This window comes from Mauremys mutica, chromosome 1 (genome assembly GCF_020497125.1).
Source record: "Mauremys mutica isolate MM-2020 ecotype Southern chromosome 1, ASM2049712v1, whole genome shotgun sequence".
NCBI classification, from domain to species: Eukaryota; Metazoa; Chordata; order Testudines; family Geoemydidae; genus Mauremys; species Mauremys mutica.
In genome coordinates, this window is record NC_059072.1 from 185470965 (window position 1) to 185497824 (window position 26860).

Below are 26860 nucleotides of genomic sequence, written 5' to 3' on the forward strand. Positions count from 1 at the left end.
AGCAGATAAAGGAGGATAACATACAGGTATCAGAAAAGGACCATTCAGAAATCCTTGCTCCAGGACAGGTGCACCTACCCATATCATTGTTTTTACAGATATGAGATTAGCTATGAGAATTAGATTTAAATACTTATTGCCAGTGTCATTGTGTAAGTTTAGTACGTGCATGAGGGTCCAGCATGGCCCTAGAAAAAAGAACTGTATATGCCTTGCTTCTATGCTGTATGTTCCTTGTGCAATTGTCCCCTTGCATCATTCTATTTTATCAGCACTGGACTAAGATGTGAGATGAAGGTTACGGAAAATAGTTAGGTGTCCTGAAACAGAAGCTGTTAGTGGCTGAACTGAAGGAATCTGTGAATGTTGTAGAGCTGAATCTCCAGTCCAATCTCACCTCCTGTACATGGTTTTACAGGCCTGAGATCCATTTAGAAGTCAAGCTCAGTAATCAGCAAAGACAAGTTCCCAGATAAAGTCTATATTGTCATCAATCGAGGCCTTACTGAGGAAGGTTATTTTGTCATATTCTTGAGTAGAGAGGAAAGGATGCTATAAATATAGTGGGAAAAAATGGCTTAGCTAAGGAGGGTCAGCCCTCTGTAGGCATGCAAAACAGCTAGTGCCAATTCAGTTGCTGGTTGAAGATACTGCTATATGTGGCCTTACATGTACAATTAAATACATTTATAAAGGGGAACAGTTAAAAGGCTGTTCCTCTTGCCTTGCCCACCAAGAACAGAGTTCAGCTTTTGTTTTTTTGCTGCTATGTTTGACAATATTATTAATTCCCTAAATAGTGTAATGAATGCACTGGCTTAGGGGGTGAATGTATTTATTCTTCTAAGTCTTGGCAATGCTGGGGACGACTGGTTTAAGGTGATCTTATATTCTAGTGAGTTATAAACCTCTACTGGAAATGTTTCAAGAAGCTGTCTACACTTCTTTGACTTGTGCAGCACACACACCTGATCCAAATGCTTGTTTATGTTGGGCTTTCCTGAAATCTTCTTGACGTTCTGTGGAGCTTATCCATTCCTGGGTTTGTCGCTGCCACTCTAATGATGTTCTAGCTTGACGATCCAATGAGCTCTTTGTTTCATCTATGTTGGAAGTATGCTGCCTCTCAAGAGAGCTTCCTTTTCTCTCTGCCGAGCCTCCACGCTGGCCAGGGCCTATTTGCTGCCTTAAACCCTGACCAGGGGGCGGATCTGGTGGTGGTGGAAGATCTAAAAAATGTGAATAAGATTTAGAACAAGCTAATATTTAATTGAAACATGTTTTGTTTGAAACCGCAGAGAAAAAAATGTCCCCTAATAAAAGGATCTGAGTCACTTATTATGACTTTTTAAAAAAAGGAAATGAATGTTAGTCAGAAATGCAGTTTATTTGTCCTCACTACTAGCCTCTCCCTCCAGCAATTGTGCTACTAATGTCTTCCATGAAATCAGTAGAATATGAGCTACCATTTGTGTTCCTTGATGTATACATGATGTATACTACTGTACTTGCCTCATTCAGCAACAGTTAAGGAATTTTGTCAAGTTGTGAAAAATTAATCCATTATATTTGACTCAGTTTATTCTGTTTCAGTCTGTTTGGGACATACCTCTCTGCCCCCATCCTTGAGTTTCACTTTCAGTTTCAGTTTTGAATGAACTCAAAATCTAAAAGTAATATTCAATCAAATCCCACCAAATTTCACATAATTTCACAAAATATCAAGTTATTTTAAAAATGTGTCTTCACTGACAATATATTATTATAAATGTTCAAAATATATTTTAAACAGAACCATTTAATAAGAGGAATATTTTTTTCAAAAAAACCCCTCACTTTTTCAGAAAAAAAGTTCAGTCAAAACTTGCTATTTTGGAAAAAATTCAGCCACATCATAAGTTTAAAGAACATATAGTTTACCCAAATCAAAACAAATTTTCAACTGATCACTGAAGGTCACATGATGTTCAGAATAACTTGTATGCTACATTTCAAAGTTTATATACTAAACCACTAAAGTGGTAGTACTGTTCAAAAAAAGAGGTTTCAAAGTATGTTTGTGATGAAAAAAGCATAAGCACATAAGAACGGCCATACTGGGTCAGACCAAAGGTCCATCTAGCCCAGTATCCTGTCTTCCGACAGTGGCCAATGTCCAGTGGGAATGAACAGAACAGGTAATCACCAAGTGATCCATCCCCTGTCACCCATTCCCAGCTTCTGGCAAACAGGTTAGCGACACCATACCTGCCCTTTCTGGCTAATAGCCATTGATGGCCCTATCCTCCATAGAGTTATCTAGTTCTTTTTTGAACTAGATAAGCATACTTTTCTCACTATATAGAATCCTGAGACAGTGATCAAAGTTGGAAAATGATAGCTCAAAAAGTGAAATTTTGACTGAAGTTATACAATAGGAAAACAAGAGACAGTGGCTCTTTATGCCTCAAACTCAGATTGTGAGGAATTAAAAAAAAATTGAAGTGCCTCTGACATTCCCCTGAGAAGCTGCCCCATGCTGCCTATCTATAGTGTATGAAGAACAGCCTGTAGCTCATCATTGTTATGTACTATATTATGGTTCAACTAATTGTACTGGGAACATTTTACAGATATGTTGGGAGAGATCCTCAGATTGTGTAGCTCAATTGACTCCAGTGGAGTTATGCTTGTTTATACCAGCTGAAGCTCTATCCTTTTGTTTTTTACCCTTCAGAAATTACAGCATTTGAAAACTTTTAATTGGAACTTGACCAGGAGCAGTGGATAGTATGAAGGATTATTCCTCTGCTTTTGGAACCTGCAGAGAAATCTCAGGGTTATAGCTATAAAGGGACTGAAGCAATTTTCACATATTGATGAGGAGGTCTTGGTCAACAGATTTATTTTAAAAGGATGGCAGTGTTTCAGTTTTATATGGGGTAAGATTTCTCATTTTCCATGTCCTTGATAGTAGAGGTGATACTTGCATTTCCTATGTGTGGGGCAGTGTTGTCTCCAAAGTTGATGAGACATCTTCCCAGTCAGCACTTCTGTCTTGCATAGTTAAATGAGAAAATGCTGGTTATTTGGGACAACAGGTCAATGTATGGGACAGGAGAGTTATATCTGGTAGCAGCACTTTACCTTTGTTCTTGAATGAGGTGCCAACCCCCAGATTGAGACCTCTCTCTTCTGGCTAGCACAATATTATAATAATCTGTCAGTGGGCTTGGTGTATACTTTATGTTCAGTGCTAATTTATTTGATTTTTTTTTAGTTATGAATATAAATGTGACCTTCTATGCCAACGACTGTGTTTGAGTTATTGTAGGTGGACGACGGGAGGGGTATGGGAGCCTGCCAATGTTAAAATTGCTTTATAGTGTTGGCTTCCAAAATGGCATTCCTTATAATTGATTTTACTGCAATCATAACCAGTTACCTTACAAGAATCACGACACTGGCATCTGCTTATGCAATTTGAAATTCAGATTATTGAAGTTGTAACTTACAACCTCTATTTGAAAGTCCATGGAATTCAGTAAAGGCAGTTTGTAATATGGAATCTGATTCTCCAGCATAGAACTATTACAATTTCACATGAACAAAATAAATATAATAGGGATCAACAAATGTGTAAATTTTAAATCTGCAACAGGCAGTAGCACAGAAAAAGAACTTCATTAAATTCAAAAATTGTTTCAGTATTTTACTTTATACAGTGCCTTTCATCTGACTATCCCAATGCACTTAACAAACTTTCATTAATCAAACACTGGAGAGGAAGAAAGCCTTATTGTTAAGGTACAGCTTGGGAATCAGGAGATCTGGACACAACTCCTGGACCTGCAGCAGATTGACCTTGGGCAAATCACTCATCCTCACCTTTCCTGCAATTCCATCTGTAAAATGGATATTGTTGCCTACTGCACAGCAGTGATGTGAATATTGATGTTTGTAAAGGACTTTGAAATCCTTGGATGATATCAGCAAATTAAATAAGTTATTTTTGAAGGCAGTCTCACACATTTTTGGAAGTAGGGTAGGTCTGTCTTAGAGAATCCATATAGGTTGGTCCCACCCTGAGTCGAGGGTTGTGGAGCCCATGTTGTACAAAGGCTGGCAGAGGAGGACTGTAAGCACTGATGGCCCTACTAGCCAGTCATGGCCTGATTTAGTGTTGAGCTGGCTAATTGCTTGCTCTCTGTCTCAGGACTGGCTGGGAAAGAAACACCCTTTCCTCCCTTTTTTAAAAGAAGTTTTGCATTTAGTGGTAACCCTTTTGCCTCCCTTCTTTTCCTGTGTCCGTGACATTAATTATCCCTTCCCCCTACCTTTAGCCTTAGTTAAGCTCACCGGACACACTCTGCTGTCTCCCCTGAGCCTATATAAAGGTCTCACTGCATCTGGAGCCATGATGAGCCCGTTCCCATTTCACAGCAGGCTAATCTCTCCCGCCCACACACTCTGCTCTTTGTCTAAATCAGTGGTGGTGGCAGCACCCCACATAATATAAAATCACCTCATAGTAATCAGTCAACAGGTTGGGATTTGGGCTACCAGCAAAGAATAAGAGAGACTGGATGGATTTACAATCCCACTTCCCTATGGCCAGGCTAGTATGGTTAGATTCATCTCCATAGCACACATGGAGGGGAGTCAACTTGTTTCCTAAGATCAGTAGCTCCAAGAAAATTGTAAACCAAGAAATGAGGGGATTTCAGAGGGGAGACCCTGATACGTGATGGTATTGCCTAGTATCTTAGTTGTTCCATCCCAATGGGATTCATCTTTCTGATGTCAGGTACTACATATTTATCTTGGATATCCAGCAACTGATTGGTTTGGTGGGATGCCAGCCAACCACCACTAGCAATATCTAATGGCTGGATCATAAATTTGCAAGCCAATTTATAATTGAAATGGTGGGTGGTGGGGGTGAAGGCCTTGTCTTCTGATCGCCTAATTGAGGGACTGGGATTCAGATTCTTTAGCACAAACCCCAAGCAGAGATTAATGGAGAGTTGGCTTAGGCTTAGTCTAACCCTCTTTATGAGTGTAGAGTGCTGGCTGCCTTTCATGGCCAAGTCAAACAGGCTCTTGGGCTGTCATCAACTGGATGAAGGCACAGCATATGGTTGGAAGGTAGGCTGCAGGCACCCCTTTCTGCAAGATCTGGCCATTCATTGTTTTTCCCAGGAGTGATTTTTATAAAGCTGCAGCCTATGAGCTGTTCTTTGCAATCAGAGTGTGAGTATCCTCCTTACAGTGGCACAGGCAAAGGTGAGCAGAGGCAAAGACTGGGCAAGTCAGTGGCAAAGATGAGGAAGTAACTGAAGTGCTAACTCCAGCTCCACTGCTTTAGTCACTAGATGTACGTCCTCTCTGATTCTTCTTCTATGGCTTTGTCAAGCATGATGTTTCACTAAAGATGTAAATTTAAAATCAGCCAGGAGGGTATAGTGTAGTTAAAATATGTAGCTTGCAGTGCTCTGCAATTTATAAGTTTATTAAATAAATAAGTAATGGAAGAGTTTACTAATGGATTTAGAGCACCGAGAAATGTTCATAACAGAACCACACACCACCTGACTTCTGCATTTGCTGGAAGATTTGTCAAGGCTCACTAGCCATTAGAAAGAAGAAGAGACTCATTTCTGAGTGAACACAGACTCACAGGCATAAATCCCACCCAAGCATTGTTTGAGGGACCACAAAGTTCAGCTGATCCTATGGTACCAACTGAAATAGGAAAAATGCAGCCTCAGGGGATGCCCTTCTTTCTGTCTCTGATTTGCCTGTGTGGAAGAGAGGGCAGCTGCAAAGCATCAGGGGGGACTGAAGGGTTGACCAGAACAATGAGGAGAGCATCCACTCCCCACCCTCATTACAGGAGTGGTGAAAATGGCTGATGGATCTTTTAAAGCTGATTGTTTGCCTGCTGTCCTCTCCAAATCCTTCAGCGTTTACAGTAGCCAGCTATGAGAGCAGCAAAAGTGGTAAGACAGCCACACATAGGAGTAGCAGATGGTGGTTGCTTCTTTTGCTAATCAGAAGTGTAAGTGAGGTAGGAATAACAGGAGAGGTGGTTGTTCAATTGATTAGAAGGAACAGATCCACCAGGGATTTGCAGGTTGGAAGAGGGGATTAGAGAGAAACAGAGGTGTCAGAGAATTGAAGAGAAAGACAGAGCCACTAGGGCATGGAGGTGAGTGGAATTCAGGAATGGGATAGCATTACCAAGCAGTGGGATAGGTGGGCAAGGAAAGCATGGCATGGGTTAATATGGACCTTTTGTATGGGTGGCACAAAGAGCATGAGCAAAGTGGAACACAGCACGGCACACTTTGAATTTGTTCTTGGGAAATTCATTTGAATATTGTTACCTCCATACATTGGCTAAAGTCATGGTTTTGGAGTGAAAGCAGATGAAATTCAGTCGTTTTAGATGTGACTTGCAATGACATTTCTGGAAACCTGAGAGGAGTTAACCCATCCATAGATGAACCAAAGAAAGGTTTGCTTGAAGTCCTGCTCAATGATGAATCAACCAAGTTTTGCACAGCTCTCATTTCAACATTATTCACTTGACAACTTAGAGATCTTACATCATGGAACAAATAGCTCATTGGAGCACACACACTTTAAGGGAACACTCTACATTTTTTTCAGTCCTGCATGAATGCAACATATCAGTACTACTACGGAGCTGACTTCAAACCAAAGAACTTACCGTCTGTCATTCCCTCCCTGCGATGAGGCAATGGGAGTTGGTCCAATCTACCCCCCTTGTGTTTTTTAGTAGGCCTAGGCCTCTGACTCTGATTCAGGGCTGCACTGGTGTTACTGTCAGTTGAAAATGGGCTGCTTGGCCGAGGTCGCTGAGAGGAAGGGTATGCTTTGCCTAGAGGGAAAAAAAGGAAACCAAAATGGAAAAAGTTATTGCAATGAAGTAAGCTGTGCTCTCATGTGTCTGATCTGAAATACTGCATATCTTTCCTTTCAGCACTCACGTGAAAATTGTCAACCCTTTGGGGCGGGGACCATCTTTTTGTTCTGTGTTTGTACAGTGGGGTCCTTGTCTATGACTAGAGTTCCTAGGCTCTCTGGTAATACTAATAATATTAATGATGATGATCAAGATAAAGTAAGAGCCCTGCTGAAATATCCACTGATGACAATCATTTTAAAATACTCCACAATAAGCCAAGTGGGAAACTCAGCATTATATTTAACTAAAACCATTCCAAAACCATTATGTTAAAACGATTATATGTTGTTTAACTCATGTCTACTTTTTATACTAAACAGATGTATTCAGAATAATTTCTTACACTTGCAAGGGGATAAAATAGTTTTGCAATTATATAACATTTATTCACCCTATATCATCTTTCTCTGTGTATAGCAAACATATACTGGGTCAGATTCTTAGCTTCGTGACTCCAATGTACTGTATATGTGGTGTAATGCCAATGACACTAATGTAGCTGATTTTACAAAATATATACTAACTCATGCCTATAGATCTATGGACCCAAACAAACAAAGAGCAAGAACATTTATTTTTGTAAAGATTTCCCCATTATTTTATTATTTTGTGAGTATGCACGTGTATGTAAAAACTTATTCTGGACACATGTTGGCTAACTGAATTGATTACTCAGAGATCTGTTTACACTAGAAACACTTCCTCTAAAAAAACACCCCTCCTCTGCTTGACTCTATTCTAATGGGGCATTCAAGAGTATCACAGCAGGGGTTGTTTGATGACAATTCAGTTGCTTTATTCATTTCTTTTTTACACGTATATATAAATTCAATCAAATTCTCCAAAGTCTTTTGAATACATTGGCTTATTTCCTATTAAGATTGGATGATCCCTTTGGAATCTTTTCAGAATGTTTTATTCTTGTTTCGCTTGTTTGACATCTGTAACAAGTACCTTAGGAATTTTAACATTGTACTTTGTTTTGAATTGGTGGTTATTCTAATTTTCTTTAATTGTATCCAGAGTTGAATGTGTTAAGGCAACCAAACATCTTGTTTTTCTTTTAAACCCAGAAGGACCAGTGCTTAGGTCTGGCCAAACTGCACAGGACTTGATAGGAGAGATGAGATGGCTGTAGGACATCTTTGTGCTCCCAGGCTGCTTGGGAGTCGTTTTGGTGTCTGGTGAAAAACTTAGAGATGACTGTGGGCTGCTCTAACTTAAACTGGCTGTTAATATCCCTCAAAGAGGAACTTGCAGGAACTCTACTGGACTACAGTAGAGTTCTAAATACACCCCCTTCTTTTAGCCATGCCCTAGCACATACCCTACTCTGGCGGGGTCTTTTAGGGTTAGAGATAGCTATGTTGGCTTTCTGTCATCTGGGGTTTCCTCCATGACAAGGGAATCTTTATCTGCCAATTGGTAGAGTGTTACAGCCCTTTGCACTGCCGGAGCGGTGCAAAGGAATCAAGATCTCTCCCACAATCTCCCAAAGATTGATTTTTAGTAATTTGTACATGCAAGAATTGCTTTTTCAGCATTTGATTTCTTATTTTTCCTAGTTATAGATTCAACCAGAAACAAATACATGCCAAAATAGTGAGGATTTGATTTAAAAATTGTAAGGAAAAGAAATTCAGAGATGAGTCTGAAATCCCATCATTAACTCACTCCATATTGCAGCACAGATGTTTTGTAAAAATAAAACCCGCCAGCACGTAGATACCATGGAGTGTAAAAATAACCTCCTCCATGGAATTTTAATCTGCACCAGAGGAGATTAAAGGAAAAGTTTCCTAGTGCATGTTAATGTAGCACTGTTTGAAACAGGACTACATTAATGAGCACTTGGGAACTTTTAGTGCACACCAGTACAGTCCACACTGTTCAGTCAGTGCATGAGATGTTAGTGAGGACTAAAATTTGGTGCAGACTAAAGCACCTTGTAGGCAAGCCCTGAATCTAGGATGAAATTTCATCTTTAAGTGAATTCTCTTGCTTTCATGGGTATAAGTCTAACCCTTAATTCAGCATGCAGGCTTTGGAAAAAATATATGACATGTTTGTGACTGACTTAAGTACCTATGAAAGAGAGGGGCTAACAATAGTACTGACTTGAGTCGTACACAGGGCAGGCAGGTGATGTGCAAGCTTCCCAGCACAATTCTTTCATTGCACCTCAGATCTGACCTATAGCATATCTGTTATTCTTGTCTCTTTAGTAAAATCTGCTCAATTGTGCCAGACTGTCTGTATTAGTGATATAATCATCCCATTATAGGGTGTTATAAAAATGAGAAGAAAAAAATACTCCAAATCACTGAGCTATATGACAATTAGCACAACAGCACCTGGAAACCTGAATGAGTGTGTCATGAAGGAGAGATACTTTGGTCCCAATTACCAATGCCTTGTCCCCTGCATAGTCACAGGCACCCATGAAAAGTGAGTGTAAGATGATACCAGATCAGAACGTGCCAATCGCACCAGTGATGGTATTTTACACCCACTTGGCTATAGGTGTTAATGACTACACTGGGTATAAGGTAGTGGAGAATCGGGCCTTGAGATAACACCCCTGAATGACAGTCATAAAGAATATTGCCTCTTCTCAGCTAGAGAAATGCCCTGTGAAGAGTCATTATGGTGCATCAGGTAATATGCATTTTAAAAAATGCATAAATATATATTGTTTGATAGACCATGGCCCAGGAGGTATCACTAAAAGTACCATATAGTCATTAAACTATATCAAGTCCCAGGAAGTGTTTTTGCTTGCTGCATCAGACCCACAGAGGAGAACAAAAATCTTTTGCCATAATGGTCCTGTGATGATAAGGGATACTTTGGCATATTCTAAACTGTAATGGTTCATCAAATAGGTAATATGTTAGCATGCAATTTTTAAAATGCACATCAATCACTTGATAAATCATAATACCACCATCAAATAATTGGGTGTTTTTCAAGCTGAACACTCCCAATACTTGACCAGAAAGATGCACCTTTCTTGCATGGCTATGCTACAAAATAATACATTTTAAAGTTTGTGCATGTGGAGGGGAAGAGGGCCTGTACCTCGTAATGGGCCTGATCCACACAACATTAAATCAACATTGACTTCAATGGACTTTGAATAAGTCCCAGTGAGAGCGCACAAAAACTAGAAAGGATGCAAAAGTTTTGGTGCTCTCACACAAGGCTTTTCAAAGAGTCTCTTCAAGCAAAATAATCAGTGTTAAATGATATTTTGGCCAAATTCTCCCCATATTTTGGCACGTCTAAAGGCAGGCAGTCTATTTATTTATTTCCCTATGAAAAGACAGACTGAACAAATCAATGTTTCACAACTGCAGAGGAGCAACTGGAGAGCTTTGTCTGTTTTTAAAAGTGAAATAACTGTTTTAAACATTGATGAATTTAACTAAAGAGTCGGGTGAAATCCCGGCTCCACTGAAGTCAATGGCAAAACTCCCACTGATGCCAATGGAGCCAGGAATTTTTACCCTCTGTCTTTGTGAGTGGCTTGGGTGAGTGCCAAAAACCTTTTCTCCATTTCTAAGGTATTTGCCATCTAGTCACTGAGGTAATTTTGCATGCATAAAGACTGCAGGATCAGCCTCTATGTTTATGGGCAACTTTCCTAAATGCAAATAATGTACTAAAGGGCAAACTTTATATGAGAATGGTACTAAAAGTTCCAAAGTTATGGGAACAGGGTAGTACCTGCAGGCAGAAATGTGAAATGAGTGTGTAACAAAAAAAAAAAAGTTCCCTAATTAAAATTGTGCTGTTAGTTTTTGTCAGTTTAATTAAACAGCAAAGGTTGTTTTTAGATAAAAGTCAGGATACACAAATCAATTCTCGCTGTGTCCAGAACATTTTTATTACATTTTACTTATCTCTTTTTTTTGCTAAAAATGAACATGTGAAACATGACACATAAGAGGCTTGTGAATTATAAATCACATAAAGTAAATTATATTTACTCTTCATTTGTTTCAGAAGGAAAGAGTGTGTTGTTTTCAAAAGCAATACTCATTTTGCCACTCTTACATTTAACTTGTAGATGCAGGTGATATATTTTTAATTAATATCCTGAAATCCAAATATAATAAGTTATTCCAATAAGTGCCATTAAAGCAACTGATTAATAAGGCTGTTAGTGATAAACTTACACCAGCTCATCCCATGCTTAGAGAGCCTTCCCAGAAAACACATTGTGCAAAAGAGATGCACTAGAATAGCAGTAATGGAGGTAATGACTAAGTGTGCTCTTCATCACTAGAAATATTATTGATTGTGAGAAGATTTTGCAAAAAATAAATCATCAAAAATTGCATGGCAAAATTAGTAGTCTCTTTGCTGCAATATAAAAGGGAGCACATGTCAGTAAATCCATAGTGGAGTCAGAGTAAAGGGAAATAGCAGATTGAAGCTGGTGATTAAAAGCTTGTGCTATTCATTGCTTTGGAGTACTAAAATTAAAACACAGTGGAAGGTTTTGATTAAAGCTATGCAGAAAAAAAAATGTCCAACCTCCTTATTCCATGCAGGTTAAATAAATTCTGAGTGAGACTTGAGTTCACTGAAAAGAAGAAGAGAAAGAAAAGGAAGAGACCATGCAGAAAGCATCAACTTTGAGTCTACAAACCTGTTCTTGTCAGGCTGGTTCCATCCAGCCTAAACCCAGCTTTATCTGCTGCTGCAACCAATGCTTGTGCAAAACTGCCGCTGGTAAAGATCGAGTCATCTGAGGAGCTACCTACACTAGATCTATGACTAGAAAAGTTACGGTCCTCATCAGACGCAGAACCCCATCCATTTACCATTGAACCTAAAAACAAATGTAGGGGTCTAGTGAGTTGTATACATTTAATATCTTATCTGTTTATCTAAAGCTCAAAGGCCCATCATGTTTATTTTCTCTTATCAAGAAAACAAAAGTTTATCTGGGAGAGTCTGGCATCAAAGCATTATCTGTGTACAAGGAATCTTTCAGGAGTAGATGGAATTACATTCATAGGTTGTCCCTTGATCATTTGACCATATGTACAAAATGGGCCAAATTCTGATATCATCTATACTTATGAAAATTCTGTGTCAACTCCACCAAAGTCTATGTGTTTACTGAAAATTTACAGCAATGTAAAGGAAATCTATTGCCACATGATCTGGCTCCATATGTTGTAAAGTAGTGCATAGCCTGACATTCATAATGTAAGGCCTTAATTTAGGAGACCATGAACGTGCATAAGTCTCACTGAACTTCTTTAAATTGAACATTGAACGCATGCTTACATACTGTAAGAGATGGAGTTAAGGAACTATGTAAATGCTTTCTTTAATTGAGGCCTTAAAATGGTTATGTGATCTTTAAGTCAAAACTAGAGAGTAACAAGTACATACTGCAGTTCATTGTAATTCCTTGAGCAAATTCAAAGAGTTTCAGTCTTAAAGTTTTGTTGGGAACAGATTTGCAGGAAATATGTGACTAAATTCTGAATTTAATATTGAGTCACTTATACATTCAAATGCTGCCTTCCTGCCCTGCTCATGGGTTACCACTATTGTAAGAAAAAAGTGCAACTACAGTGACAAAAACATATTCAGAAATAGAACGGATCAAATCGCTTGAGAGAGAGAAAGAGAACGAACATAAGTATAATACTTAATACTGATGGAAGGATACATCCTTTTGGCTCCCCAGTTATCTGTACTTTTTAGCATCTGAAGCGTGGTTTTGATACACAATGTACAGTATACAGATTTCAGAGTAGTAGCTGTGTTAGTCTGTATCCGCAAAAAGAACAGTAGTACTTGTGGCACCTTAGATACTAACAAATTTATTGTAACATAAGCTTTTGTGGGCTACAGCCCACTTCATCGGCTGCATGTAGTGGAAAATACAGAAGGAAGATATATATATATATACAGGGGCCATTACACAAAGTAAAACTATTTCCCCATGCTTATCTCCCCGCACCCAGTTCCTTATATCTCTCTGTCAAGTGCTGGAAATGGGCCATTTTAATTACCACTACAAACAGTTATTTTTCTCTCCTGTTGACGACAGCTCACCTTAACTGATCACTCTCCCTATAATGTGTATGGTAACACCCATTGTTTCATGTTCCCTGTGTATATATATCTTCCTTCTGTATTTTCCACTATATGCATCCAATGAAGTAAGCTGTAGCCCACGAAAGCTTATGCTGCAATAAATTTGTTAGTCTCTAAGGTGCCACAAGTACTCCTATTCTTTCAATGTACAGTATAGTATGTACTACATTTTCAAGAGTTAACACTGAGTTTGGGATTTTTAAAGTTGCTGGACATCCATAGTACCCATTGACTTCAACTGGGGTTATAAGTGGTGTGTACTTTTGAAAATCAGTCCCAACCAGGGCCGGTGTAAGGATGTTTCACGCCCTAGGCGAAACTTCCACCTTGCGCCCTCCCCCGTGCCCCCCCAGCCCTGAGGCGCCCCCCCCACGGCAGCTTCTCCCCTCCACCCTGAGGCGCCCCCCTTGCGGCAGCTCCCCGCCCCCCACCCTCTGCCCTGAGGCACCCCCTTGCCCCAGCTCACCCCTGCTCCGCGCACAAGCATGAGCACCCCGAGCACACCATCGCCGCTTCACTTCTCCCGCCTCCCAGGCTTGTGGCGCCTAAGCTGATTGGCGCCGCAAGCCTGGGAGGCAGGAGAAGTGAAACAGCCACGACGTGCTCGGGGAGGAGGCGGGGCAGGGGTGAGCTGGGGTGGGGATTTCCCCTGCATGCTGCCTCCCCTTACTTGCTGCAGGCGGCCCTCCCCGCGCTCCCCTGCCCCAGCTCCCTCCACCTAAATGCCGGCGGCGACCGAGGCGGCCAAAGATCCGGCAGCTGTGGTCGCTGTCGAAGAAAATGGTGCCCCCCAAATCCTAGTGCTCTAGGCGACCGCCTAGGTCGCCTAAATGGTTGCACTGGCCCTGGTCCCAACGTGTATGATTTCCAAAAACTGAGATACTCAAAATCACACAGTGGCCTACATCACTACATACATTACAAAATAAGCAAGTGAGCACCTGTGCAGCAGCAGAAATGCTGATTTTTTCAAGATATGCATGGATACATGTGGAGGGATAAATCATCCCTTAGATTTACTATATACTTACTGATGATGTACAAATGTTGTAGTGTAATTTTAATACCTGACCTGCAAACTCTCTTTTTCGTTACATGTACAAGGGAGTTATTTAAAGCCTAATGTCTAAAACAAAACTTTTAAATTATGGATTGCTTATTAGGCCCATGTTGATAGGATAGATATTTGTGGTATTGTAGTTTATTAAAAGCTATCTGGCAAAAGTAAAGGAAAAATATAATTGAAATCAGGAATTCAAACAACAACATACACCAGTGGTTTCCAACCAGGGGTATGCATACTCTTGGGAGTACAGAGAGGTCTTCCAGGGGTACATCAACTCATCTAGATATTTGCCTGGTTTTACAATAGGCTACATAAAAAGCATTAGTGAAGTCAGTACAAACTAAAATTTCATACAGACAATGACATGTTTATACTGCTCTATGTACTACACTTGATCTGAGCTCTAAGGAGCCGAGAAGCGATACACTGAAATGTAAGTACAATATTTATATTCCAATTGATTTATTTTATAATTATATGGTAAAAATGAGAAAGTCAGCAATTTTTCAGTAACAGTGTGCTGTGACACTTTTGTATTTTTAGGTCTGATTTTGTAAGCAAGTAGATTTTAACTGAGGTGTAACTTGGGGGTACGCAAGACAAATCAGACTCCTGAAAGGGCACAGTAGATTGGGAAGATTGAAAGCCACAGACATACATTGTACTACAAAAAAAGAGGAAGAGGGAGAAGTTTATGTGCCACTAACTTTTTGAAAACAATGGATTGCTTTGCAGTGACCAAATCTTTTAACATCAGCAAAGTGGCAGGCTGTAATAACACAGGTTCATGCACTCCAAAGATACACGAACAGAAACTGAAGAGGTCTGTGGAGGTCTGACAAGCAGAAAGTGTGCTAAGCGCAACAGAAAGTGACAGAGTTTGATTCTGCTTGCCAAGAGCACACACAAAATTATTACTTTCCAAATAGACTCCACTTGACACAGACAGATGTAAGGAATGTAAGATAACAGCAAGGGAAGGCTGAAACCAAACCTCCTCAAAGAGGACAATTTCTTAAACAACAATAAGGGGTCACAGAACATCATACAGAAAGGAGAGCAGTAGCTTGGCAATAGGTATTGATATGAAATATGAAAAACAATGGTATAAACAGATATAAAAACAATGAAAAGGACAAAAGAAAATGAGATGCTATAGGTGAAGACACTTTCAAAAAATTGCTTCCTATGACCTTAAAGTTCAGCATCTGCTTAGTTACCTTGCTGAATTGGGCCTACAATTTTAACAATGTAAATAGAACAAAAGGAATAAGTCTAAGTATTATTTTAAGGAAGAAAATTAAAATATACTTTCCATTTGCATTCCATCTACTTGAATACCAGTCATGCAATTTTCTGAAGCAGTTGTTATACAGTATGTACTATACATGCATACACAAACTACACACGCACACAGACCAGGTTTACTTAGCAGTACCTAGACTTTAATTATTGCCAAACTATTATTACAAGAATACATATTTTTTACATGTATTCTTTCTGAAAGTGTTGGAAAGCCCTGGAGACTGAAGTCCCACTTTTAAGTACAGAACAAGTTGTAGCATGGTCAGGGCCGGCTCTAGACCCCAGCGCGCCAAGCAGGCGCGTGGGGCGGCCCTTTCCCTGGGGGGCGGCATTTGGCTCCGGCTGAGCTCCCGCAGGCGTGCCTGCGGCAGGTCAACCGGAGCCCGGGAGGAGCGGACCTGCCGCAGGCATGACTGCGGCGGGTCCCCTCTTCCCGCGGCTCCGGCTGAGCTCCCGCAGGCACGCCTGCGGCAGGTCCGCTGGTCCCGGGCTCCGGTTGACCTGCCGCAGGCATGCCTGCGGGAGCTCAACAGGTGCCGCGGGAAGAGGGGACCCGCCGCGGGACCGGGGAAGGGGCGGCGCTGCGCACGGCTGCTTGGGGCAGCCTATTTTCTAGAGCCGCCCCTGAGCATGGTGAGCAGCAGTGCGCTCCTAAACACACACACACGTGCACACATGTCTTTCCCTTTGTCTGTCATACTTCAACTATGTTGTGGAAGGACCATCTCTAGAAGTGAAAGGGTAGCTCAATCCTCTTGCTGATTTGATCTTTATTTGCTGAATCTGTCAACCTGGTTGCCAGCTACTGATGATATTTTTGGCATTATGGCTTCCTGTACTTTGGAAGCTGAACTGAGATTTGCAGCTCATTTCACATAGATCAACAAACTGCTATCAAATTGTAGGGAGTTTTTGGTATCCACTGACTTGGGATATAATTGAACTGGGAACTATGGGTGAAAATATCCAGACATTACTACCAGTCTCCTGAGCTATTCTGGCCAACTGCTTAAACAATTTTTTTTTCACCACAATCTGTAAAAATAAAAATGTTCCTTTGTTTATCTTAAAAACACGTGGACCCTCACAACTAAAGACTGAATCTTGTTTTGTTGTACAAACACTCCTAGGCCATAATTCAGCTGGGTTAATCTAACACACTTAGTAAATGATGACTGCTTTTTAATGGTGCCCACTGGCACTGTTTTCCAAACCAGATAAACAATTGTTATCTGAATAAAGGCAGAATAAAAGGTACTGGTGTTCCTCTTAGTTCAACTGTGCATTTTCCAAATGGGCTTTTAGTAAGTTTACCTCCTTTACATGCAGCAGGTTACTCTGTGTTGTCGAAGAGTACATTGGAGTTTTTATGTTTTCTGGCAACGGTAAATTTTACTCTGGCAGACAGCAGCAGTAAATGCATTATGCAAAACAAAATCAACTATCTGAAAAGTTGAACTCTGTTTTCTTGCTCTATAAAACATTTTTGGATGCTATGGCACACAGGAAGTTGTTTTGCTCTTACAGAAAGGTTAGGGGGATAGAATTGCTAGTAGATTGCTTGCTACTGATTTTATTATTTCCTGACATTTTATAGGCAATGAAAAAGCTACTTCTTTGTGCAAACTGAATCTTTCAGTACATCTCAGTACTGTTTTTAAGTCTATCTTGCCTGTGAAACACAACCAACCTCTCTTTTCATAAGAAGCTGCCTGTTGGTCCAGATGCCTTCAAAACAAGCTCTTAGCTATTGACTAGTACTAGTCCAGGTGAACCGATTTAAGGCTTGATCCTTCAACGTGTTGAGCACTCTGGCCCCAGTGTGGCAAAGCACTTAGACCTAGCTTTACAAAGGCATTTAGGTGCCTAAAGATGCAAATAGGTGCCTATTGGGATTTTCCAAAGGGCCCAGGTGCCAAATTCCCATTAGCCCTTTTGAAAATTCGGCTAGGCACCGATCTACATATTTTGGTGCCTAAATACCTATAAAAACTGGTTTTTTGCACTGATATAGCAAAGAATCCCTATTCATTAAAGCACTTATAAGCACATGCTTAAGTTTAAGCATTGAAGCCAACAGAACTCAAGTATGTGCTTAAGTGCTTCCCCAAATGAGCATCTTAAGCACATGCTTATCTTTAAACATGGGGATTATCCACATGCTTCAAGTTAAGCTTATGCTTAAGTACTTTGCTTGATCAGGGCCAGAGTGTCCAGTGCATTTGCAGGATCCAATTCTCTGAGCCTGATCCTGCTTCCACTGAAGTGAATGGCAAAACTCTCATTGCCTACATTGTGCAGGAGTAGCCCTTTACACTCCTAGGAGCGCATCTGGCCTTTTACATTTAATACAAAGCATGATCATTGACTTTAGTGGGGTATCATGCAACAGTGTGAGGCTATGGCTATGCTGGGTAACAGAAAACCATGCAAAGTCCTGAATAGTGAATAAAAAAGTGCTCTCTCCCTCTCTCTCTCTCTCTCTCTCTATATATATATATCTATAAACCCACTCTGAAAATAAGACCTTGACATATCCTGTATATTATACAACAGTGATTTCCCCCTGTACCAAATATTGAAACTTATAAGTATGAAATGAAATTTGTATGTTCTTAAAATTGTCTCTCCTGGCCAGGGAATCTTTAATAAAAGAATACAAGCCATTCATACAAGTTTGACACTTTATAGGTCCACACATAATCAAGACATCTATAAACATTTAATGAAAAATGAATTTATGCCACTTAGCCAAATTTATTTGTGTTTTTATTTTCAATCTTTCTAGATATTTTGGTTTCCATATTGCTGAAAGGCCCAACATTTTTTCTAATTTATTCAAGCTGTTAGAGAAGAAATGCACATAGAACATTAAGTAGTTGCTCAAATGTTGCCGAGCAATAAAATACTATGATAAAGTGGCATCTTGCTGTGTCTCTACTACATCTTCAGCACTAAAATTAATTTATGATCAGTCATCAATTCATTTACATGTCATTTTATGCTAAATCCATCCTTGCTGATGAATGCGTATCCCCAGATCCATTAAGCTAGGATAAAGTCTGTGCTTTATAGTATGACCCTGCTAATTGTTGTATTACCATTTTTATGAGATACAAAAACTAGCAGTTCCCTATTTTCTAAGCACATATTTAATCCTGAACCACATTCTTCCTATTAAATGCAATCTGCCTAACTGCCTGTAAAATAAAATCTTTAGCAATATGTATCCCTGAGCAAATCAATACAAATATTGACCTCTGCCTTGGTAAAATATTGGTTAAGTAACTGATGTTGTATAATTTTCCAGAGTTATGCCATTCATGCTCAGACACACTGAATAAACAGTTTTTACCACATAGCTAACAAGCAGAGTGTTTTTTTTTTATTATTAGGTTGAAAATATGCAAAAGAAGGCTGTTATTTTCTCTGTGCTATACTTCTTGTTGGCATCTTTATTAGAATTTTAGATTATTTCAATTTTGTTACCCATGTGCAAGAATAACTGTGTACTATTTTCAGTCATAAGAACATAAGAATGGCCATACTGGGTCAGACCAATGGTCCATCTAGCCAGGGGCGGCTCTAGGCATTTTCCTGCCCCACGCACGGCAGGCAGGCTGCCTTCGGCGGCTTGCCTGCGGGAGGTCCGCCAAAGCCGCAGGACCAGCGGACACTCGGCAGGCAAGCTGCCAAAGGCAGCCTGCCTGCCGCCCTCACGGCGACCGGCAGAGCACCCCCAGTGGCTTGCCGCCCCAAGCACGCGCTTGGCGTGTTGGTGCCTGGAGCCGCCCCTGCATCTAGCCAAGTACCCTGTCTCTGACAATGGCCAGTGCCAGATGCTTCAAAGGAAATGCAGAGAACAGGGCAGTCATCAAGTGATCCATCCCCTGTCATCCAGTCCCAGGATCTGGCAGTCGAAGGCCAAGGACACCCAGAGCATGGGTCTTGGCTAATAGCCATTGATGGATGTATCCTGTTTCACTTGAGCAAACTATGGGTTTGATTAAACTACAATAAACCCTGGAGTTAACAGGGTTGCATCTACACTAAACTCTTTTCTCTTCAGCTTCCACATAAGTACAGATGCACTAACGGGGGGAATGGCATGAACCATTATGTAGAATGGTCACTGGTGCTAGACCACCCAGGTGATCTATCCCTGCCAAGAGCAGGTCTATCACAGATGACAAAGGCTGAAAGTTCTTAACATGTCTGTACCTTATTTGTAGCTAGAGTGCTCACTGTTTCTACACTGCTGGTGGCAAGGCTATGAAATTTTAAGGGGGTTGGTCAAGGCCTAAGAGTTTTTCAATTGACTTCAATGAAAAGTGGCTCAAATCCCATACAGTAATCTTAGACAATTAAGTCCTTATGTACTCTTAAAGCAAAACAACAAGAATTCTGGTCAAAATTATGGTACAAAATTGAATCATAAATACTAACATTACATTAAACCAATGCAACCCTGTCCCCCAAATGTCCCATTACCAATATTTCAATGAACCTGTTAAAAGAAAAGGAGACATAAATGATCAATTAACTGAAAGTTAAGAAAGCAGGAGTTTTATATCAACTCAGTATTTTTATGAGAACCAGCAACTTAATCGTCTAATAAATTATGGATGATTTGGGAAAAAAACACATCATAGTGTTAAAAGAACTCCTTCTTTCCATTTACTATTACTCAGAATTTTGCTGGAAACAAGTTAACGCTTCAGCTTTTAGATTTATAAAATCATTACTCAAAAGTTTAAATAGAATTTTCCCAGCTTGGGTTTCCTTTATAATACCTAGAGACGATTAAGATGTGTTTACTGTGAACTCCTCTTTTCCTCTTTCCCTCCCTCCCTCCCCATTTTTTTTTATACATGTCAGCATTTAGTTTCTCATGCACAGAGGAAAATCTCTGTCTGCATCCTCCATCATCACTAACTAAATCAAGAGGGGCTGGGAAATAAAGACTTTTTGACAATGACTATAATTTCTAAATCTAACATTTCCTAATTCAGTTGACATATGAGCCTACTGACCCTAATAAAATAGCCTTTGGAAAAAATCCTGATGGTGACTTTCTATTTTGGGTCTCAACCTCAAACTTTTGGATTTGTATCGGATTTTCATTCTATCAAATTATATGGTATAATCAAAGTAATTCCTCTACTTTCAGATAAAAAGATCCACTACCACTGAGAGACCACTCAGAATGCACTAAAATCTGATGGCATCTCCAACAGCTCTGCTTAATCATGGTCTTAGATGTTATTAGGACTTTTCTAGCAACTTCTCTTTTCTAACTGCCATAATGGGAGACTTCCTGGAGAAACATCAGCAATAAATTCCATCACTTAAACATGCCTCATGTCAGATGCATTTGGAAGTTGGAGTTCTGTTTCCACTGAACCAGTCTGCATAGCACAAAAATCTTCCCCTTAGTGGGTGCTGGATATAAAACTAGTTGGCAACCTCAGCAGCAAGCACAAGGATTGACTCTGCTATGAAGACCAAACTACCCTCTCACTCCTAGAGATGATATCTCCGGGTCAGTGCTGAGGCAGGCACTGCTTCTATCTCTGTTGTCTCTCTGTTCTGAGGCCTTCAGTATCTGGGGATGTGAGCCAATATTTTTCCATAAGTATTAACCTCACAAAAACACCTCTTTTTAAAAATAAATGTTGGCTTCTGAGTTCTTAAGGACCAGGTACTACATTTTTGCTCAATTTTCTAAAATATTCATTAGCTTTAGAGAAATGAAACAACATTATAAAAGTCCCAGGAAACCGCCGTTCTAACGTATCTGAAGCCCAATGCAAATAATGAGCTTGTATTTTAACTCATCAGTTATTTTGTTTGCAGGATATGGGGAGACCTCAGGAATGCCTAACATATCAAAGATAAGCAAATCAGGCAATTTGAGAAACGTTTGAAACAATGGGTTTTACATACCATGCTTATTGCTGAAAAATCAAGCCTACGGGGGTTAATGGGATCATAAAAATCTCAAAATATTATCCTTTGAAACATTCCCCACAAATATAATATGCACTCCCTCATGTGAAAGTTACACTATTGCTAAGAGACTCAAATCCAAGAGAGAAAATGAAGGCTTTTATCCTATTTCCCCATACAGTCATTGAAGAAGGCAGAAGACAATTTGTTATCTAGATGCCTGAGATTTTGTAGGTCATTTTACTAAACATATGTATTATTTATAGGTTACGAGGTAAAGCACAACTTCTTCCTGCAATATACAACTTCACAGACTGAGATTTTGAACACACCAATAATTAAGCAGTATTTCTATCTAGGAAAGCAGGTTTGATTTTTATTCATCAATTGTAATGAACCCAGAAGTATGTTAACTGCAGCAGACATGCAGCTGTCCTTATTTCATTCACATTAGGTAAAGTAGGATACTAATAACAGTTGAAAATGTAAATAGGTGAAATGCTCATTTTCTGATATAGATATACCAATATTGACATATTAATACACACTGAAGGGACAATATGTAGTAAGCTGATTTTTTTTATTTAGTCCTGTATTATCACTGTAAAACCTTTGCTGCATTCCTAATGGAAAGGCTTCAGAGCCATTAGTGAGATATGCAAAAATATGCAGAATTATAGCCTGAAGGAGATTATGCTAGAAATTCAGGCAAAGTAGCTTACCATATTCGGGCACTAATAAGTCAGCCTTCTGAATTCAAAAATTTAAACTATAACTCTACAGCTTTCAGTTTGGATCTGGATTTCAAATCACAACACTAGAGCTACAGTTTTTAAAACTTAATTAGCTTGGCAAGCAGTCTGGCCTAGGGTAAGGGGGAAACCGGAAAGTGGGATAGAGCAGTACACTGTTTAATTCAACAAGGGAAGAAGAGGAAAATTATAGGTACTGATGCTTCATCACTGTCACAGTCCTGCCTCCATCAGTGGGAACTGCAATGTGTTTTCAGAGCTGCAATGTTTAGATAAAGGAGTAAAATTCTTAGAACTTGTAAGGCACAGAGAGGAGAGATAAAATTAAGTGGTGCTACATTAATATGTCCCCAGTGAGCAAGGGTACTGTGCAGGTATATCAAGAAATTAGTGCTTTCACATAAAGATCAATGACTGAAGAGACAAACAGTATTTTTAATGAGCTATGTAAGTCCACGCACATTTGAGTCATCAGTAGAGCTAAATCATCATGGATGCAGTACGTTACGTACAGGTCCACCTTCAGTTTAAAGGAAAGTTTACTGATTCCTCAGAATGGGTTCATAATGTTCATGTAAAAACTGCTTTTTCTCAGAAAACTCCATGGCTTTCTGTCTTTCTTTGACAGTAATTTTACTAATTCAGATTCGGTGGAATAGTTTAGCATGCATTTTCAGGCCCTTCTTTGTTGATCCCAGTTGTAACTTTTCTAGACACCCAAGGAATAAGAAACATTGAAGGAAAAGGTGACAATAATTAAATATCTTCACTGAAAGGGAACAATTATTAAACACAGCAATATGAAGTGGGTATAAAATATATGTTTCACCTACATATACATTTTTTTCAGTCTACAAATACATTTTGTGCTGATCTAGCCAAGCTTATTCTGAAAAGTCTTTTTACCTCCCTGTGTTCATCAGTGCATGCTTTTACACAGCCAGATATCTAGAAACATTTTAAGATAACATTTACTTTTTATGCTGCTCCCAATATACAAAATACAGAATTTCGTTTCAAAGTTAAGAGCTTCCCCCCTCCTTTTTATGTAATAGACTTGCTTCCCCAACAGACTGAACTTTTCATGAAAGACAGGATATAATTGAGTTTTCTTTCATGTCTTTAAAGCTTTTTAAAATTCATGAATTTTCTTATCATTTTGCAGCAAAGCAAAAGTATTTTCAAATCCTTCTTTAACTTTAGTGTTTAATATTAACATATTTTAAATATCACAGAAATAGAATGGAATAAATTTTTGCTTAAAAGGTATTTGATTTATGATGTATTTTAATATTACAAACAGGTTGGTTTCACTGTTAAATGTGTTCGGTTACCTGTCACAGAGCTGTCTAGATTGTCCATACTGGATCCCGGAGTATGCTCTAGACCTCTTAGTGGCCTAGTGATTTCTATAGCTTCTTCTTCAATATCATCCTCATCATCATCTGGAATGTCTGTTTCCAAATCTGAAATAAGGGTTCCAGCTACATATCCAAGTGGTGGAACTGGCGCCAGAGGAGGTTGAGTATTGCTTTGGATGTGCCTATACAAACAGATAAACAGAAATGCTGTTGGGCTGAGCAGAAGACATTGGTTTGCTGGGCAAATGAGAAAAGAGACAAATCTTCCAGTATACCCTGAATGTATTTACACAGTTGTTTGTAAGTTATTTACCCAAGAAGAGGTGACTCAGATATCTATTTCAGGTACGTATATGGTACCTATTACCATAGTATCTGAGCGCTACCTTTTAATGTATTTCTCCTTACTACAACCTCAGTGATGTGGAGAATTGCGATTACCCCCATATTACAGATGGAAAACTGAGGCACAAAGAGAATTAGTGAGTTGCCCAAAGTCACATAGGAAGTCTATGGCAGAGCAGGGTCTCCTGGGATCCAAGCTAGTGCCCAAACTGTTAGAACATCCTTCCTCTCAATACAAGCCAAAAGCTTTCAAATTCAACTCGTACTGCAGGAAGAGGACATTTTTCCCACCCAAACTAGATGTTATTACATCGAATTCAGCCTGAAGAGCAGGAAGTGTTCTCCAGGAGAAGAGTTTTCAGGTAACATGGATTGTATCTCATCTTCAGCAAGCATGTATTTAGTTTGCCCAACTAGAACTAATTTAACTAGAGCACAATGAGGTCATTATTGTGACCCTTCACAACACTGATTTTGAAATCTGTGGATCCTAACTCTGCAGCAACTCTAATAAGGGGAGCAGAAACCAGTCTCTTAGCTGTGAACTGCTTTCTTGAGCAATTCTGTTTGAGTGGGCACTGTGACAGGCCAGTAGGGGGTTCTCAGAAGCCAGTTATGACTTTGCTTGACTGTTTGCAATCTGTAAAGTGGATCCTTATTCATGATTGGTCAGCATGGTAGAAAGCCCAGAATTGGTCTCCTTATTGTCGAAGAAATAGATTCCACAGTGAACTGGATAGGGAGGCTAGGACTTAGAACATTTTACTTGCACCAGCAGTAGGCCACATTGGGTCATCTGACTGCAGTTGAACAGGCTATGTAAAGCAGGTGTAGTCATCAGATAGCAACATTCCAAAATGGCCTCCCTACCCCTTATTTGGAAGTTGTGAAGGGCACTTACTGAGCAATTTTGTCTGCCTGCTGGTATAAAAGGGCCTTAGGTGGCAAGAGAGAATTAACTTTTGGTTAGTGTATATGGATTATGAGTATTATGTATATTTATACAGGTGTATTTTTATAAGCTAAAATCAGGTGGATAGCCCTTCCCCCAAAAGCAAAGATGTCATAATGAGATTCACAGTGTCATCTGACACCAAAATGGCACCTGCAGTTTGCAGGCCATTGGAAGCATAATACCTGCAAATTACAGCCTTCACAGGCAGGACACACATTTGTATGCTGGCTCAAGTCAGATACTGGAATGGGCCAGGATTAGCTGCTGCCTCAGATTTGGGCCAGTCCCCTGGACAGGCTAGGCCTATACTAGGCAATGTGGCACTGCAGTAGGGCTTAATTACCCTGTGGATTGAATGCAGCTCGCAAATGAGCCTAGAGGCTTCCAAGAGAAAACAACTGGCTTTGATTTGGCATGGATTGTCTACCTGTCTGTTCTATTTATGATGGCAAATGTTGAATATAGTTGTGACCTTTGTTTGCCAATGAAGCATGTCTGCTTCTTCGCTGGTGGAGTGTCATTCAGTAACTAGCTGTACTTTATCTTCTCAGATTCTCAGGCTCTTTTTATTTTCTCTAGATGGAAACGTTTTAAAAGGACAACTACTACTTAGGGGACACCCAGAAAGCAAGTGGCCTTCAGTTCTTGTCCTGTGCAGCTGAAAAGTTCTTTTTTAGTCCCTGAAGAGATCGCTTCTAATGTTTGTTTTATAGTGAAAATGTTACAGTGATATTTGTTTCTTCATCCTTTGAATAAGCGAAAAACATTCTAACAGACTAGATCCAGTCTGTGTAATTTAACAACTTTCTTCCTGCTGTTTCTATTATCTTCTTATTAAAATTAGAGTTGCTATTTCAACATACTATCAAAGCTCTTAGCTGTGTGGATACTTCAGTCTCATGTAAATGTGAATGAAGCTAATTGTCCAGAAAAATAACAGTTGTATTGATACTGAAGGTGACTGACCTGAAGTTTAAACAGTGATTTAGTGTCTTGTTATTTCCAAAGCCCTGAAAAATTCAATTTATTTGCTATCCCTGAAATGTGTGGATAAAAGTTACCTGTTGATGGGGTTAATCAATTGGCATATACCAGCATACCAGATGAATATCGTCTTTAGATGTATTTTAACACAAATTGAATACACTACCAATTTTTAGGCTCCATTTTCATACCATAGAGATACTCTTTTTAATATATATATATTTTCAATTAACAGTTTCATCTGTTGTGTAGTAAAAAGGATTTTGGCACTGGATACTGTATTATTACAGTATCATTTTCTAAAATTGCATGTGTCTAACTCAAACATTTACCATGTTTGCTTTGCTATGTCAAACTGGTAGGCCCTGGTTAATTCATCAAGGTGGGCTTGAAGCATTGGCTGCATTTCCTCTCGTGGAGAAGGTGTGAGAGTTGCAGTGGACTGTTGCCCAAAGGAGATTGCTGGTGAGGAGGCCACCCCTCGGACAGGTGGTGTAGGCACTCTGTCATCATCTTCTTCAAGCTCATCCTCCAGGCCCTGGTGTAAGTATGTCTGAACCGGTAAAGGAGGACACCAACCATCACTGTCATATCTGAAATCAAGATAATGTAAATTTAGTATCAACCATAACTAGCCTCTTCTCTATATAGAGGGAAAGATGCACATCTTTATTATTACTAGTTATTATTGACATTACTGTAGAGCCCTAGTTATAGGCTAGACCCCATTGTGCTAGGTGCTGTACAAACTCAGAAAAGGTGACTTTTGAGGAGGGATTTGAAGGTGGATAATGAGGTCGTTGTGTAGATGTTTATGGGACATGCCCACCCTGACATGTAGTTTGAGTCTTAATTATTATTTTAAATATAAGTAAGGCAATAACTGCTGAAATTTGTCACAATGGTTTTGTTTCTTTGTCTCATAATAGCTAAGCAATTGGAACAAAATTTGGTACAACAAACCACATGTCCATTATCATGTTTTTTAATATTAATCAGATAACATTATCTCACAGTTACCAAAGGAAATGAACTAACTCACTT

The 26860-nt window shown here is 39.6% G+C and overlaps 1 protein-coding gene across 5 annotated transcripts in view; it reads right to left on the reverse strand.

The window, feature by feature from the left end:
• Nucleotides 1-26860, reverse strand: part of ROBO2 (roundabout guidance receptor 2) — an 855475-nt gene that overhangs the window by 11306 nt on the left and 817309 nt on the right. For all 5 annotated transcript variants that reach the window (XM_045002137.1, XM_045002139.1, XM_045002138.1 and 2 more), the window contains 5 exons: nt 26149-26409; nt 23506-23714; nt 11631-11813; nt 6716-6886; nt 969-1229 (listed from right to left, as the gene is read on the reverse strand). In XM_045002137.1, coding sequence (XP_044858072.1) covers nt 969-1229; nt 6716-6886; nt 11631-11813; nt 23506-23714; nt 26149-26409 — 1085 coding nt within the window. The remainder of the gene's footprint in view (nt 1-968; nt 1230-6715; nt 6887-11630; nt 11814-23505; nt 23715-26148; nt 26410-26860) is intronic.